The following is a 17,708-nucleotide window of genomic DNA, read 5'->3' as shown; positions in this document are numbered from 1 at the left end:
GGCTAGCTGAAAGAAGACAGAGGGTAGTGGTTGATGGGAAATGTTCATCCTGGAGCTCAGTTACCAGTGCTATGCCACAAAGATTTGTTTTGGGGCCACTACCGTTTGTCAATTTTATAAATGATCTGGATGTGGGCGTAGAAGGATGGTTAGTAAATTTGCGGACGACACTAAGGGAGACAGAGTTGTGGATAGTGCCGAAGGATGTTGTAGGTTAAAGAGAGACATAGATAAGTTGCAGAACTGGGCTGAGAAGTGGCAAATGAATTTAATACAGAAAAATTTGAGGTAGTTCACTTCGGAAGAAGTAACAGGAATGCAGAGTACGGCGCTAATGGTCAAATTCTTGGCAGTGTGGATGAACAAAGAGATCTCGGTGTCGATATGCATAAATTCCTGAACGTTGCCACTCAGGTTAATAGGGTTGTTAAGAAGGCATATGGTGTGCTGGTGTTTATCGGTAGGGGGATTGAGTTTCGGAGCCATGAGGTCATGTTCAGATTTACAAGACGACTGGTAAGGCTGCATCTGGAGTATTGTGTACAGTTCTGGTCACTGCATTATAGGAAGGATGTGGAAGCTTTGGAATGGGTTCAGAGGAGATTTACAAGGATGTTGCCTGGTATGGAAGGAAGGTCTTACGAGGAAAGGCTGAGGGCCTTGAGGCTGTTTTCATTGAAGAGAAGAATGTTGAGAGGTGACTTAATCAAGTCATATAGATAATCAGAGGGTTAGGCAGGATGGACAGTGAGAGCCTTTTTTCTCGGATGGTGATGGCTAACACGAGGGGACATAGCTTTAAATTGAGGGGTGATAGATTTAGGACAGATACCGGGGTAGTTTCTTTACTCAGAGAGTAGGAGGGGCATGGAACGACCCGCCTGAAACAGTAGACTCACTGACATTAAGGGCATTTAAATGGGCATTTGATAAACATATGGATAATAATGGAATGGTTTAGGTTAGATGGGCAACAGATTAATTTCACAGGTCGGTGTAACATTGAGGGCCAAAGGGCCTGCACTGCACTGTAACGTTCTATGTTCTATGTTAATTTACACTGAATCCAGAGGGAGCTGGCAAATTGGATGCACAATTTGATAGGACATTTTCTTTAGAGCATTGGAGACTGAGGGAGGATCTTATAGAAGTGTATAAGATCATAAGAGGCATGGAGAGGGTGACTGCACTCAGTCTTTTTCCCAGGGTCGGGGAATCAAGGACTAGAGGGCATCAGTTTAGGGTTAGAGGGGAAAGAATAAAAGGAAACCTGAGGGGAAACCTTTTACACAGAGGGTGGTACGCATATGGAATGAGCTGCCAGTGAAAGTGGTTGAGGTGGGTACATTAACAACATTTCAAAGGCGTTTGGACAAAAACATGGATAGGAAAAGTTTAGAAGGATATGGGCCAGGTGCAGGGAAATGGATGGACATTTTGGTTGGGATGGACCGGTTTGGGCCAAAGGGCCTGTCTCCATGCTGTAGGACTCCATGACTCTCTGAGATGTTCCCCTAGTAGGAGAGACTAGGACCCGAAGGCAGAGCCTCAGAGTAAAGGGATAACCCTTCAGTACTAAGATGAAAAGGAATGTCTTCACCCAGAAGGTGGTGAATCTGTGAAACTCATTGCCACAGAGGACTGTGGAGGCCAAATCATTGAGTGTATTTAAGACAGAGATAGCTAGGTTCCTGATCAGGTAGGTAAAAACAATGACTGCAGATGCTGGAAACCAGATTCTGGATTAGTGGTGCTGGAAGAGCACAGCAGTTCAGGCAGCATCCGAGGAGCAGCGAAATCAAAAATATGGAACGCTTCACGAATTTGCGTGTCATGCTCCTTGGATGCTGCCTGAACTGCTATGCTCTTCCAGCACCACTAATCCAGAATCAGGTTTCTGATCAGTAAGAGAATCAAGAGATAAGGGGAGAAGGCAGGAGAATGGAGTTGAGAAAGATATCAGCATGATTGAATGATGGAACAGATCTGATGGGCTAAATGGCCTAATTCTGATCCAATACCTCATGGTCTGACCGACAGGGGAATCAAGTCTTATCTGCACAGGATGTGAATGCAGAATTGAAAATGCAATGAGATCAGCCAGGAACTTATTGAATGGTGCAGCAGATTTGAGGGGCTGAATGGCTCTCTCCTTCTTATGGAATGCCCTGCTTGGAAATGTGAGGGAGGCTCAAGCATCCAAGAGCGCATTGGATGGTGATTTGGATAGAAATGGTGTGTGAGGAGATGAGGAAAAGACAGGATATTGACACCAGGGGATAGAAGACACCGATAGGTTGAATGGCTTCCTTCAGGGCCGTAACAATTCTGTGTTCGTGCTCCGATTTCATTGATGTGCAACAAGCACTTTGGCATAAACAGCACACAACAAGAAGGATCTTGCATACGCTCAATCCCTAACCCAACCAAGCTCCTTCCCCACACGCCAGCCACCCTGTGCTAATATGGTTTGCAGCCAGCAGGTGGTGGTATTGCTCCACTCTATCTTCTGGTCCACTATGAGAGAGGAGGGGTCGGGGGCAGTGAATGGCTTTTCCAAACAATTCACGTCTGCCAGTGAATATGACATTACTGGTCCTGTCAGTAAATTGTCCTTTTGATTTCCTTAAGATTCACTGGAGCCTGGGAACTGGGGAATTGTCGCAGCAAAAAGAGGCCAATTCTTTTGGCCTGACGTTGAGGCTGAGAAATTTATTGTGAATGTTCAGAATTCTCTGCCTAAGAGGTCTGTGTGTGCACCATCTTTGAAGGTAGCTATATCTGTGATGGACAGATTTTTAACCGAGGGATATCAGACGTGGTGGTATCATAGAATCCCAATTGCATGGAACTGGCCATTCAGCCCTTCCAGTTCAAGCAAACCCTGTGAAGAGTATCCCACCCAGACCCAACTCCCTACCCTATAACCCTGCGTTTCCCATAGCTAAGCCCCCTAGCCTGCAGATTCCTTGAACACTATAGACAATTTCCCATGGTCAATCCATCCTAACCTGCACATCTTTGGAACGTGGTAGGAGAGCGGAGCACCCGGGAGGAAGTCCACACAGACACAGGGAGAACATGCAAACTGTACACAGACAGTCACCCGAGGTTGGAGTCGAACCCATGTCCCTGACGCTGTGAGGCCACAGTGCTAGCCAGTGAGCCATCCCTTAAATTGTATTCAGTTGTGGCCTATGAGCACTGTCGCAGGCTACTGTTTAATGTCCATCTCTAATTGTCTTTCAGGAGGTAATAGCAGTGGGTATTCTTATAAATGGTCAGACAGACTCAACCTTAAGGAGCACAACAATGTACAGGGCACTGAATAGTTCAATAAACACTCCATTGCTAAAATAGGCCCCCTCTGAGCTAAAAGGAGGGACTCTGTATGTGCAGAGCTCAGTGCTGTGGGGCTGCTTGGTATCTGACAAAAATGCCTCTTAAAATAAATGGTGTGACCTTTCCGCTTACCTCCATCAATCGGGAATGAAGGCATCGTTCAGTTGGCAGGATGTAGCGACAGAGGCTGGAAACTCACTCCTGGCTGTCAGGATGGTGGGTAGGGGATCCACGTGGGTGATATATGTTTCTTTTCAGTCAGTCCATTGCAGCAGACGGAGGTCTGAACGCTGCTCAGAGTCTGCTGGAAGGAGGAAGGACACTGATCAGCTTTGTATGACAACATCTCCACTCGCTGCAGACAAAGACCTCAATTCCAGCCACAGCGGACAGGCCGTTTGTTCATCAATCCACAACCACTGCTGAAGGAGTGAGCGCCCTGCCCATGCTGTCCCTAAATTGTGATCATACATCACACTCTGTCACAAGGACCTCTGAGACAGCCTCAGCGAACGCAGCAAGTAAACAGCGATTGACAGCATTCTGAAACCGCCTTTCCATTCCCCCCACCCCCCCCCTCCATAATGCCACATTTCAACTGGAAGCAAACAAGGACAGTTCAGGCAGCAAGTTATCTCCACAACAGTGTCACTCAAAGAAAGATGCACACAAAGCGCCAAGCCATCTCGGCTGTTCTCATCTTGCAATAAGTCAAGGGAACCTCCAGCGGCCATGATACCATCGCACAGGGAAAGCAGCCAATCACACTTAAGCATTCCCGCTGACAGCACGGCAGAAGGAAAAGCAAAAACAGAGGTTGCTGGAAAAGCTCAGCAGGTCTGGCAGCATCTGTGAAGAGGAAGGGTCACTGGACCTGAAATGTTAACTCAGATTTCTCTCCACAGATGCTGCCAGACCTGCTGAGCTTTTCCAGCAATCTCTGTTTGTTTCTGATTTACAGCATCGACAAAGCTTATCTGCAAAGCAAATTCAAAGTTTATCCCTTTGAATTTTCACATCCTTTTTCAGAGAACAAAATCAATGATATAAATCCTACAGTGTAGAAGCAGACTATTCAGCCCAACAAGTTCACACTGACCCTCCCACCGCACCCTAGACTTCCCATGGCTAATCCACCTAACCTACATACTATGGACAAATTAGCACAGTCAATCCATCTAACCTGCACACTATGGGTAATTGAGCATGGCTAATCCACCGAACCTGCACACTATGGTCTATGGGAGGAAACCAGAGCACCCAGAAATAGGGAGAATGTGCAAACTCCACACAGACAGTCACCCAAGGCTGGAATTGAACCCAGGCCCCTACCACTGTAAGACAGCAGTACTAACCACTGAGCCACCACACTGCTCTAATTAAATTGAGATCGAAGCTAAAACAACATAAAAAAGTTTTAAAATGTTATGCTGAAAAATGTGATTTTTTAAAAATCATACCAGAGAAATTTGTTGCTTCACAAAAATCAAATTAGTTTTAGATTGCTGAGGTGGTAATGTTAATGTTAATTTATAATTTATCATTTTATCATATTTTAAAAAGATTTTTACAGTGAGACTAACTGTGTAAAAATGAGAGTCTCATTGTAAGAACTGGGGATGCCTCGACGGTGCTCATTTTACAGCAATATCAAATCACTGATAGAAACTTGTGAAAGCCCATGTTACCCTGTCTCCTGTGCAGAATCCCCGAGTTACTGTCACTTGGACACAAGTAACGATGGTGGTGAACATTGCCAATTCCACCAGCATTCCTGCAAAGTCTGAGCCGAAGAAAAGCAGCCGCACCAACTCACTCACCAGAACACTCCTGAACCATCTTTCACCTTCTACCAACTAGAAGCATCTTTGGTCAGTGCTGAATGTGCAGAGGTAGGTAAAATTCAAAATAATGTCCCAACACTCGTTCCCACCTCAACCATTCACCACGTCCCCCCCCATCTCAACCCCCAACCTCACCGCCACCTCCTTGCCCCTTCAATCATAAATGCTTGTCTAATGAAATTTTAGGGATGTACATTTTGCAGATTCTGGTCGCCACATTACCAAAAGGATGTGGATGCTTTGGAGAAGGTGCAGAGGAGGTTCACCAGGATGTTGCCTTGTATGGAGGGTGCTAGCTATGAAGACAGTTGAGCAGATTATAATTAGTTTCATTAGAAAGATGAAGGTTGAGGGAGGACCTGATTGAGGTCTACAAAATCACAAGTTCAAGGTGAAAGGGAAAATGTTTAAGGGAGCTAAACGTGGAAGGTTCTTTATGCAGAGGGTGGTGGGTGCCTGGAATGCATTGCCAATCGAGGTGGTAAAGGTGGGGATGATAGCATCATTTAAGATGTATTTAGACAGATACATGAATGGGCAGGGAGCAGAGGGATCCTTAGAAAATAGGCGACAGGTTTGGATAGAGGGTCTGGATTGGCACAGGCTTGGAGGGCCGAAGGGCCTGTTCCTGTGCTGTGAATTTTTTTTGTCCTTTGTTCTTTGTTCTTGAATGGATATAAATTCTTCCAAACATTTGTGTATATCACAAACAACAGTGGTCCCATCACGGATCCCTATGGAACACCACTGGTCACTGGTCTCCATTTTGAGAAACTCTCTTCCACTATTACTCTCTGTCTCCTGTTGCCCAGCCAGTTCTCTATCCATCTCCCTAGTACAACCTGTACCACATGCAACTACACTTTCTCCATCACGCTACCATGGGCAACCTTCTCTTCTAAACAGAGCTGGATGCATATTAGAAAGTGATGAATTTAGAGGGCTATGGAGATAGGGCTGGAGAATGGGACTGACTGGGTAGCTCTTTCTGGAGCAAGTCCAGACACGATGAGTTGAAAGGCCTCTTTCTGTATTGTATATTCTATAATTATATGATTCTAGGTTTCAACATGTTACAAACAAAACATTTGGCATGCTTGCCCCCACTCCAGTTACAGGCTGCGCCCCCACTCCCAGCTCCACACCTAACCCCCAGGTCCTAGCTCCCAACCCTGCCAAGTTTTCACCATCCTCCCAGACCTCCCCCTCACTGAGGACAAGTGATCAGTCCTCAGCAAAGGCCTCACCTTCGTCCCCCTCTGCCCACGCATCAATAAATTTAATACACGTTGTGACATCGAATACTTCTTCCGCCGCCCCCGCCTCGGAGCTTACTTTTACGATTAGGACTCGGGCCCACCTTCCGAGGACCCCTTCGCCCACCTCCAACCCACTCCATCCACTTGGACATCCCGCGCTGGCCTATTACCCGCCCTCGACCTCTTCATTTCCAACTGCCGCCGGGATATTAACCGCCTCCAACTGTCTACCCCCCCTCCCCCACTCGAACCTCTCACCCTCACAACACACAGCCCTCCACTCCCTCTGCTCCAATCCCGACCTCACCATCAAGCCAGCGAATAAAGGGGGCGGTAGCAGTTTGGCGCACTGACCTCTACACCGCTGAAGCCAAACGCCAACTCGAGGACACCTCTTCCTATCGCCCCCTCGACCATGACCCCACCCCCCCATCACCAAACCATCATCTCCCAGACCATACAGAACCTCATCACGTCAGGAGATCTCCCACCCACAGCTTCCAACCTCATAGTCCGGGAACCCCGCACTGCCCGGTTCTATCTCCTTCCCAAGATCCACAAGCCTGACCACCCTGGCCGACCCATTGTCTCAGCCTGCTCCTGCCCCACTGAACTCATCTCTACCTACCTCGACACTGTCCTATCCCCCCTAGTCCAAGACCTCACCACATATGTTCGAGACACCACCCACGCCCTCCACCTCCTCCAAGACTTCCGTTTCCCCGGCCTCCAACGCCTCATCTTCACCATGAACGTCCAGTCCCTCTACACCTCCATCCACCATGACCAGGGCCTCCAAGCCCTTGTTTCTTCCTCTCCCGATGTCCCTAACAGTACCTTTCCACTGACACTCTCATTCGTTTGGCTGAACTAGTCCTCACCCTTAACAATTTCTCCTTTGAATCCTCCCACTTCCTCCAGACCAAAGGGGTAGCCATGGGCGCACGTATGGGCCCCAGCTATGCCTGTCTCTTTGTTGGCTACGTAGAACAGTCGATCTTTCGTAATTACACCAGCACCACTCCCCACCTCTTCCTCCGCTACATTGATGACTGCATTGGCGCCACCTCATGCTCCCGCTAGGAGGTTGAGCAGTTCACCAACTTCATCAACACATTCCACCCTGACCTTAAATTCACCTGGGCCATCTCTGACACCTCCCTCCTCTTCCTGGATCTTTCCATCTCCATCAATGACAACCAACTTGACACTGACATTTTTTACAAACCCACCGACTCCCACAGCTACCTGGATTACACCTCTCCCCACACTACCTCCTGCAAAAATGCCACCCTGTATTCCCAATTCCTCCGCCTCCGTCGTATCTGCTCCCAGGAGGAGCAGTTCCACCACACAACACACCAGATGGCCTCCTTCTTTGAGACCGCAATTTCCCCTCCCAAGTGGTTGAAGATGCCCTCCAACACATCCCGCACTTCTGCCCTCAGACCCCACCCCTCCAACCGTAACAAGGACAGAATGCCCCTGGTGCTCACCTTCCACCCTACCAATCTTCGCATAAACCAAATCATCCGCCAACATTTCTGCCACCTCCAAACGGACCCCACCACCAGGGATATATTTCCCTCCCCACCCCTTTCCGCTTTCCATCTGTGACTACCTGGTCAGGTCCACACCCCCCAACAACCCACCCTCCCATCCTGGCACCTTCCCCTGCCACCACAGGAGTTGCAAATCCTGCGCCCACACCTCCCCCCTCACCTCCATCTAAAGCCCTAAAGGAGCCTTCCACATCCATCAAAGTTTTACCTGCACATCCACCAATACAATTTATTGTATCCGGAGTTCCCGATGCGGTCACCTCTGCATTGGGGAGACTGGACGCCTTCTCGCAGAGCGCTTTAGGGAACATCGGGACACCCGCATCAATCAACCCCACCGCCCCGTGGCCCAACATTTCAACTCCCCCTCCCACTCTGCCGAGGACATGCAGGTCCTGGGCCTCCTCCACCACCGCTCCCTCACCAGCCGACGCCTGGAGGAAGAACGCCTTATCTTCCGCCTCGGAACACTTCAACCCCAGGGCATTAATGTGGACTTCACTATTTTCCTCATTTCCCCTCCCTCCATCTTACCCCAGTTTCAAACTTCCAGCTCAGCACTGTCCCCATGACCTGTCCTACCTGCCAATCTCCCTTCCCACCTATCCACTCCACCCTCCCCTCTGACCTATCACCTTCATCCCCACCCCCATTCACCATTGTACTCTTATCTACCCTCCCCCACCCTCCTCTCCGACCTATCACCTCCATCCCCACCCCCATTCACCCATTGTACTCTTATCTACCCTCCCCCACCCTCCTCTCTGATCTATCACCTTCATCCCCACCCCCATTCACCCATTGTACTCTTATTTACCCTCCCCCATCCTCCTCTCTGACCTATCACCTCCATCCCCACTCCCATTCACCTATTGTACTCTTTGCTACCTTCTCCCCACCCCTACACCCCTCCTATTTACCTCTCCACCCTTGACGTTCCCTGCCTTCAGTCCTGATGAAGGGCCTGAAACGTTGATTTTCCTGCTCCTCGGATGCTGCCTGACCTCCTGTGCTTTTCCAGCACCACTCTAATCTAGACTCTGATCTCCAGCATCTGCAGTCCTCACCTTTGCCTTATTGGTCACAACATTGAGTATTGGAGTTGTGAGGTCATGTTGCACCTGTACAGAACATTGGTGAGGCCACTTTTGGAATACTGCACATAACTCTGGTCGCCCTTCTATAGGAAGAATGTTATTAAACTTGAGAGCATGCAGAAATAATTTACAAGCATGTTGCTGGAACTGGAGGTTTTAAGTTATAGGGAGAGGCTGAATAGGATGGAATTTTCTTCCCTGGAACGTCAGGGACCGATGGGTGGTCATATAGAAGTTTCTAAAATCATGAGTGACTTGGATAGGGTAAATAGGCAAGGTCTTTTCCCTGGGGTGGGAGAGTCCAGAACTAGAGGGGATAGGTTAAAGGCGAGGGCGCTAAGATTTAAAAAGGATCTGAGGGGTAACCTTTTCACACAGAGGGTGGTGCATGTACGGAACGAGCTGCCAGGAGAAGTGGTGGAGGCTGGTACAATTACAACATTTAAAAAGCATCTGGATGGATACATGAATAGGGAGGGTTTAAAGGGATATGGGTGAAGTGCTGGCAAATGGGATCAGGTCAGATTGGGATTATCAGTCAGTGCAGAGTTGGACCGAAGAGTCTGTTTCTGTGCTCTGAGTCTATGCTCCTATTTCTATTGAACCCTCCCTTAACCTTCTCTACTTTAAAGGAAACAATTGCAGCTTTTCCAGTGTCTCCACATATGGCAGGTCTCCTTCTGACTAGAAACACTTAATACTGTATCAGGTTTACAGGATAGATTACAAATTCCTTCATGATTTTCCCGGATTCCTTCAGCAGCAGAACAAAGAATCATCCCTGTGGTAGATTAAGCCATAAATTACTCAACAAGTTTATTAAAAAACAGCGTTGAGGCAATGATTTATAGACATTCCGGAATGACAACCGGAAGCGGCAGGGACAGGCCACTATAAATGCCGGAGGAAACACCACAGAAGCGCTTCACAGGAGGCTCCCAAGCACTGAGGATGTCACCTAGACAGGGGACGAAACGTTTGCAACAAACATTTCCAGCTCGGTGAACAGAACCCCAACAACGAGCACCCGAGCTACAAATCTTCTCACAAACTTTGATTTACAGAACTTAGTTATTCTTCCCCAGACACAGAAAACTCTGTTCAAGTACATGCCTTTCATTAATATTCTTGATAACAAAGTATCAGAGATCACTTCCTGATAACTTTGTCCCAAGCTCTTTGACATCTCTCTTTTGCGTAGAGCTTGTGAACTGGGAGTGCACTTTAAACCAGAACATATCAGGAGAATTTAGAGGAGGTGGGGCCGTATGGTATTAAAACTGGAGTAGTAATCGAGAGCCCCAGGCCAACAGATTGGGGACTTGGGTTCAAATCCCACCATGGCAGATAGTGGAATTTGGATTCAATTTTAAAAATCTGGAATTAAGAATCTAATGTTGACCATGAACCCATTCTCGATTGTTGGAAAAACCCATCGGGTTCACATATGTCCTTTAAGGAAGGAAACTACCATCCTTACCTGGTCTGGTCTACATGTGACTCCAGACCCACAGCAATGTGGTTAACTCTTAACTGCCCTCTGGGTAATTAGGGATAGGCAATAAAAGATGGCTGAGCCAGAGACGCCCACATCCTGTGAACAAATAACAAACTTCGCATGATGATGGGGAGACAACAGTTGAAAGGAGACCATCTTGATGACTCTTCCAAGGAGCCTGCACTAAAACAATGGGCTGAATGGTCTCCACGTTTCTAAAATTCATTCACAAAACGTAGACATCACTGGCCTGGCCAGCATTTAGTGCCCATCCCTAATTGCCCAGAGGGTAGTTCAGATTTAACGACATTACTGTGGGTTTGGAGTCACATGTAGGTCAGACCAGAAGAAATCAGATTTTTATCCCTAAAAGATATAGTGAACCAGATGGGATTTTACAACAATTCGCAAGAATTCCATGGTCATCATTAGACTCATAATTCCAGACTTTTTTATTGAATTCAAATTTCAACCTGGGTCCCCAGAACATTACCTGGATCCCTGGATTAATAATTTAGCAGCAATACCACAAGGCCATCACTTTCTTTGCTACTGATTCATTCTATGATTCTTACCAACTGCTGAAAGGTTAAAACATTAGGGCGGCCGGTCATTTTTCTTCAGTTAAGAAGCAGCGAGAACCTTTCATGTTTTCAATGTGATGTTGCTTTTCCATTGGTTGGCTTTGACTTATAAGATATTCTATTTCTCAAGGTACTATTTCTCTACCACAGGAAGCGGATAAGGCCGAAGCACTGAATATTTTCAAAAACGTGTTAGATAAAGTTCTTAGGGCTAAAGGGATCAAAGGGTAAGGGAATAAACAGGAACAAGAAACTGAACTGGATGATCAGCCATGATCCTACTGAACGGCGGAGCAGGATGGAAGGGCCAAATGGCCTCCTCCTGCTGCTCTTTTCTATATTTCTTGAGTTTCTGTGTTTGACTTTCTAAACCGTCCTGCTTTGAATACACTGTATATGAGGTGTAGTGGAAACAGACATCTTTTAATAGATCCTTAAAAATGTACCTCTGAAAAACAAAATCAAATGAAGCGACCAATTAAATTTATTGCATTAAACTATAGATGTTCGTATTATTCCCATGGGCATGTAGAGCATCTGCAATGTAATTGGCCATCCATTGGATTATGATCAGGAACCACCTATTTAAAAGCCAAGCCGGACTGCAAACCACTTAACACTTCACTGCAACATCCTTTACCCGTAATGGACCATTCACAGCGTCCAGCAACCAGTGACTGAGTGCTATCAGGACAAATGATTTTGCAATTAGGGAACATAGAGGCATTTGGAGGCCAATTATTCCCTGGAGCTGGTTCTGCTAATCAATGAGAAAGTGCCTGATATCCATAATTTGTCCTGTATCCCCTACGGCTGACAAATGTTGATCAACTTCACTTTGAAAATTTACTATTGACATGGCATCAAGTTCAAAAGGATTTCCAAACTGCAAACAGCTTTTGCAAAGCTTCTTCATTTTAGTTTGGCTCCTGAACTATTGATTGTTTAGAAATTGCTTCCTTGTCCCAGACTCTCCAAGCAGCAGGAAGAGGTTGTTTCTGTCTCTCTGTTCCCCTTTATGTCTGGGAATGTTAATCAGATTGCCTCTTAACCTTCTAAATCCTGGTAATTCCACACTACACTCCCTTCACTATCTGTATCGATAAAAGCCAGGAAAATGGGTGTTGCCCCACATACTGTTCAAAGTGAATCCAGGTGTGGCCTTACAGGGCCTTTGATAATACAAGCAAGACGTCGACCTCCTTGTATTCAAGTCCTTTAGATACCTCAATGTTCTCTCGAATTGAGAAGAATGAGAGGTGGTCTCATTGAAACTCACAAAATTCTCCAGAGGTTGGACAGAGTGGATACAGGGAAGGTAGCTCCCTTGGTTTGGCCAGGGTTTAGAACTATGCAACACAGTCTCATTGAAAAGGTGGACCATTTACGACTGAGATGAGGAGGAATTTCGTCATTCAAAGAATGGTATATCTTTGGAAATGCAAGTGTGTTCAAGACAGAGACTGGTAGGTTTCTAGTAAAAAAATTACATTAAGGGACACAGGGATACCAGGGGACAATAACAGTGATGTAGATGATCAGCCATGATCTAGAATAGTGCAGCAGGTTTGAGGGGCCGAATGGCCTACTCCCACTGCAAAGTTCTTGTGCTCTTAGAAAGGCTAGCATTCCATTATCCTTTTGGTCGTTTCCTGTATAGGTTCACGAGTACAGAAGGCTGGAAAATAGAAACAGGAGTAGACCATTCAGCCCACTGAATCTGCTTCACCATTCAATATGATCATCCAACTCAGTCTCCTGTTCCTGCTTTCTCTCCATGCCCTTTGATTCATTCAGCTCGGAGAACTATACCTAACTCCTTCCTGACAATGTTCAATGTTTTGGCCTCAACTGTTTTCTGTGGCAAACAATTCCACTCTCTGGGTGAAGACATTTCTCCTCATCTCAGTCCGAAGTGGTCTACCCTGTATCCTCAGACTCTGACCCCTGGTTCTGGGTTGCCAGAAATATCCTAATTTCATGCTATATAGTTTCTGTCAATAATCAGCACATGATAACTTGGCCAAGAAATGCAGTCCAGACAGCAGGCTAATGAATCATGACTAACTGAATAATTACAGCAAGCTGATCTGGTCTCAACAATCTCTGAGGTTTAAATAATCTATTTACCAGAACTGACGAGTACCCTGAGATGGGTCACAGTCATGAAGAGCTCACTCCATTTCCCTCTTGACAGAGCTGCTGAGCATGTCCAGCTCTTTCTGGTCTCATTTCAGCAAGAGATTATGGCATTAATGTGGAAGATGATAAACAGACCATGGCAGGAAGGATCAGAATGTAACAAATCTAAGAAGAAATGTCAATGGAGAATGCTGGAGTTCACAAAATGATAAAAAGACAAAATTAAAGGTTTTGTATCTGAATACATGTAGCTTGGGAAAAAAAAGCAGGTGAACCAACGGCACTATAAAAGATGGATAAGGATAATCTAATTATAACAAAATGGATGCAGGATGACAGGGATTTGAACATTTAGGATGCACCAGAAGCCAGGTTCTGTTAATTACCGACGATATTAGTGTATCATAGAATCCCTACAGTGTGGAAGCAGGCCATTCAGCCCATCAAGTCCATATCGCCCCTCTGAAGAGCATCACAGCCAGACCCAACCCCCTACCCTATCCCTGCATTTCCATTGGCTAATCCACGTGGCCTGCATATTCCTGGACACTATGGGCAATTTAGCATGGCCAATTCACCTAACCTGCACATCTTTGCGCTGTGGGACGAAACTGGAACACCTGGAGGAAACCTATGAAGACACAGGGAGGTTGTGCAAACTCCACAGCGAGGGTGGAATGGAACCTGGGTCCCTGTCACTGTGAGACAGCAGCACTAACCACTGAGCCACCTTGGTATAATGAGAGGCAAGATCAAAGTTTAGGAAACCAGATTTGGGTAGAGATAAGAAACAATAAAAACAAAGAGTCATTGGTGGGAGTGGTGTACAAACTCCTGGCCCCAACAGCAACCCTGTGGTAGGGCAGATCAGGTAAGAAATAATGGGAGCTTGTCGGAAAGATTTTAATTTTATTCAAGACTTTAAAAATTAGATGGTCTAGGGCAGCTCAGATGAAGAGTTTATGGAATGTTATCAGGCTAGGTTTTAAAACATCCCATTTTGGAGGAAACCAGAGATCAAGCTGTGCCAGACCAGGTATTAGGTGTGGGGATAGCATTAATAATGATCTCAGAGCACAATCACCCTCGATTGCAGGAATCATAATATGATTGCATTTTGCATTCAGTTTGAGGGGGAGAAGAGTGAGTCTAAGACTGGTACTTTAAACTTAATTAAGGGTCATTATGAGAGCATGAAAGCAAAACTAGTGAAAATGAGTCACAAACCAGGGATAGGTCAATGTCAATGCCATTGCAAACATTAAAGGGAATACTTTTGAATGCGCATAATAGTTATATTCCAAAAAGAAAACAAATCCAATCTGTGGTTAAAGTTAAAGCTATTACACAATTTAAATAAGTAGAGGAAAGTAGTAACATTCCAGAAATAACTGTAACAGAGGAAAAGGAAGGGTGGGAACAACTCAAGAAGGTTATAATCACCAGGAAAATGACACTGAGTGAATAATTGGAGCTACAAGTCCTCAGGTCCCGATGGACTTCATCCTAGAAACTTAAAGGAAGTGGTGAGTGAGATAGTGGATGAGTTGCTTTTAATTTTCCAATATTCCCTAGATTTTGGGAAGCTTCCATTAGCGATACGGTGGCTCAGCGGTTAGCACTGCTGCCTCACAGTGCTAGGGACCTGCGTATGATTCCAGCCTCGGGCGACTGTCTGTATGGAATTTGTCCATTCTCCACGTGTCTGCACGGGTTTCCTCCGGGTGCTCTGGTTTCCTCCCATAGTCTGAAGATGGCAGGTTAGGTGAATTGGCTAAGCTAAATTGCCCATAGTGTTCAGGGACATGTGGGTGGGTACATTAGTCAGGGGTAAATATAGTGTAGGGCAATGGGTCTGGGTGGGGTTGCTGTTCGGAAGATCAGTGTGGACTTGTTGGGCCGAAGGGCTGGTCCCACACTAGAGATTCTATGATATTGATGATAATTGTAAAACAGCAAAAGCAACTTCCTTTTTTAAAAGAAAAGCAAGACACTACAGGTCAATAAAGTTAAAATACATCTTTGGGAAAATGATAGAGGAACTATTTTTAAACAAGTTATGGCAGGTCCCTTAGAAAAAAAATCAAGGTAATCAGGCAGTGGACATGGGGATGAAGAGCATGTAGATTCCCAGTACAACAATGATGGCGCTGTTGTCTTCAGTGAAGCTACCCCAGGTAAAATCATTCCTGGTTCTAGAATTCTCTCCTTCTAGAGCTATAGCTCCCTAAATCTCTTTCCTTCTCTCTTCTCATTATGGCAAATTCTAGATATTCAACTTCGTGGTAGGAGTCACTCAATGGAGAAGGGTTTTCAACCTTTTGCTGACAAAATTCCAAATGAAAGCAACGTTTTTTTCTGCAGTGAGATTGCTTCCTACTCAGGAAGGTCTGCCTGAAACAGAACCACCCACACAATCTATTCACCCCTATTCTTTACTTAGACAATAGGTGCAGGAGTTGGCCATTCTGCCCTTCGAGCCTGCACCACCATTCATTATGATCATGGCGGATCATCCTCAATCAGTATCCTGTTCCTGCCTTATCTCCATAACCCTTGATTCCACTATCCTTGAGAGCTCTACCCAACTCTTTCTTAAACAAATCCAGAGACTGGGCCTCCACTGCCCTCTGAGGCAGAGCATTCCACACACCCACCACTCTCTGGGTGAAGAAGTTTCTCCTCATCTCTGTCCTAAATGGCCTACCCCGTATTTTTAAGCTGTGTCCTCTGGTTCGGGACTCACCCATCAGCGGAAACATGTTTCCTGCCTTCAGCGTGTCCAATCTACTTCTTATTAACCTTTTCCTCTTGTTTCTCTCCCAGACAGCTTGGGCACATGATCATTACAGAAAGCTTGCTGCTTTTTATAAGAATTCTTTTTTCAGAAAACTCTAGTTCTTAAAGGGACCAACACCCCAAAATAGAAAATGCAGATTTCTTTTGTCCCCAAACATATATGAGCATGATAAAAGAATCAACCTAACATAGTCATTCTCAACAAATCATGTCCTACAACATCCAAGCACCACCATCATTAACCTTGGGTCTATGTTCTGTCCCATCTCCAAGAAAGACCCACCAAAGGTGGTGGCACAGTGCTATAGAGGTGGGAAATAGTTGCCCTGGAAGTCCTCAGTATTGACTCCAAACCAAATGAAGTCTCATTGCATCAAATCAAACATGGGCAAAGAAGCTTCCTACTGAATACCAACACCTCGCCTTCTACCTCAGCTGATGAATCCATTCTCTTCCATGTTACTTGGAAGAAGCGCTGAAGGTGGCACGGGAACTGAATGTATTCTGAGGAGAGGACCTCAATGTCCGTCACTAAAAGTGGTTGGGCACCACCACATACTGATCAAGCTGGTCAGGACCTTTAGAATGTAACTTCTAAACTGGGTCTGGAGCAGATGGCAAAGGAATTGAAAGCAAGGAAAAGCCAACTAGATCTTTTCCTCACCAATCTACCTCTTGCAGATGCATCTGTGCGTCACATCGCAAGTCACATAAAATAGCACAGAGAACTGTGGATGCTGGAGATCTGAAACACACTAAAACAGAAATTGCTGGAGAAACTCAGCAGGTCTGGCAGCATCTATGGAGAGAAAGCAGGAGTTTGTGGGTAAAATTGAGGACACTGTACAGAGGTTCATCCCCAAGAAAAGAAAGATTATCCGGGGAGGGATTAGACAGCCATGGCTGACAAAGGAAGTCAGGAAATCTATCAAAGAAAAAGAGAGATCCTATGAAGTGGCCAAGAGCAGTGGGAAATCAGAAGATTGGGAAGGCTACAAAAACAAACAGAGGATAACAAAGAGAGAAATAAGGAAGGAGAGGATCAAATATGAAGGTAGTTGAGCCAGTTAATATTAGAAATGATAGTAAAAGTTTCTTTCAATACATAAGAAACAAACGACAGGCAAAAGTAGACACTGGGCCACTTCAAACTGATGCTGGAAGGCTAGTGATGGGAGATAAGGAAATAGCAGGAGAACTTAATAAGTACTTTGCATCAGTCTTCACAGTGGAAGACATGAGTAATATCCCAACAATTAAAGGGAGTCAGGGGGCTGAGTTGAGTATGGTTGCCATTACAAAAGAGAAAGTGCTAGAAAAGCTAAAAGGTCTTAAAATTGATAAATCTCCTGGCCCTGATGGGCTACATCCTAGAGTTCTGAGGGAGGTGGTTGAGGAAATAGCGGAGGCGTTGGTTGAGATCTTTCAAAAGTCACTGGAGTCAGGGAAAGTCCCGGATGATTGGAAGATCGCTGTTGTAACCCCCTTGTTCAAGAAAGGATCAAGGCAAAAGATGGAAAATTATAGGCCAATTAGCCTAACCTTGGTTGTTGGTAAAATTCTAGAATTCATCATTAAGGA

At 45.7% G+C, this 17,708-nt stretch overlaps 1 protein-coding gene across 1 annotated transcript in view; it reads right to left on the bottom strand.

Moving 5' to 3' along the window:
• ttll7 (tubulin tyrosine ligase-like family, member 7) overlaps positions 1-17,708 on the bottom strand; it is a 331,613-nt gene that overhangs the window by 224,511 nt on the left and 89,394 nt on the right. Inside the window, exon 2 of the mRNA XM_087990253.1 lies at positions 3,475-3,646. Coding sequence (XP_087846379.1) covers positions 3,475-3,499 — 25 coding nt within the window. The 5' untranslated portion in view covers positions 3,500-3,646. The remainder of the gene's footprint in view (positions 1-3,474; positions 3,647-17,708) is intronic.

This window comes from Chiloscyllium plagiosum, unplaced genomic scaffold (assembly GCF_037043375.1).
Source record: "Chiloscyllium plagiosum isolate Xiang-an unplaced genomic scaffold, Cpla_swu_hap1 HiC_scaffold_9, whole genome shotgun sequence".
Classification (NCBI taxonomy): Eukaryota; Metazoa; Chordata; class Chondrichthyes; order Orectolobiformes; family Hemiscylliidae; genus Chiloscyllium; species Chiloscyllium plagiosum.
The sequence above is the reverse complement of the archived record's forward strand: the minus strand, read 5'-3'. Positions and strand labels throughout refer to the sequence as shown.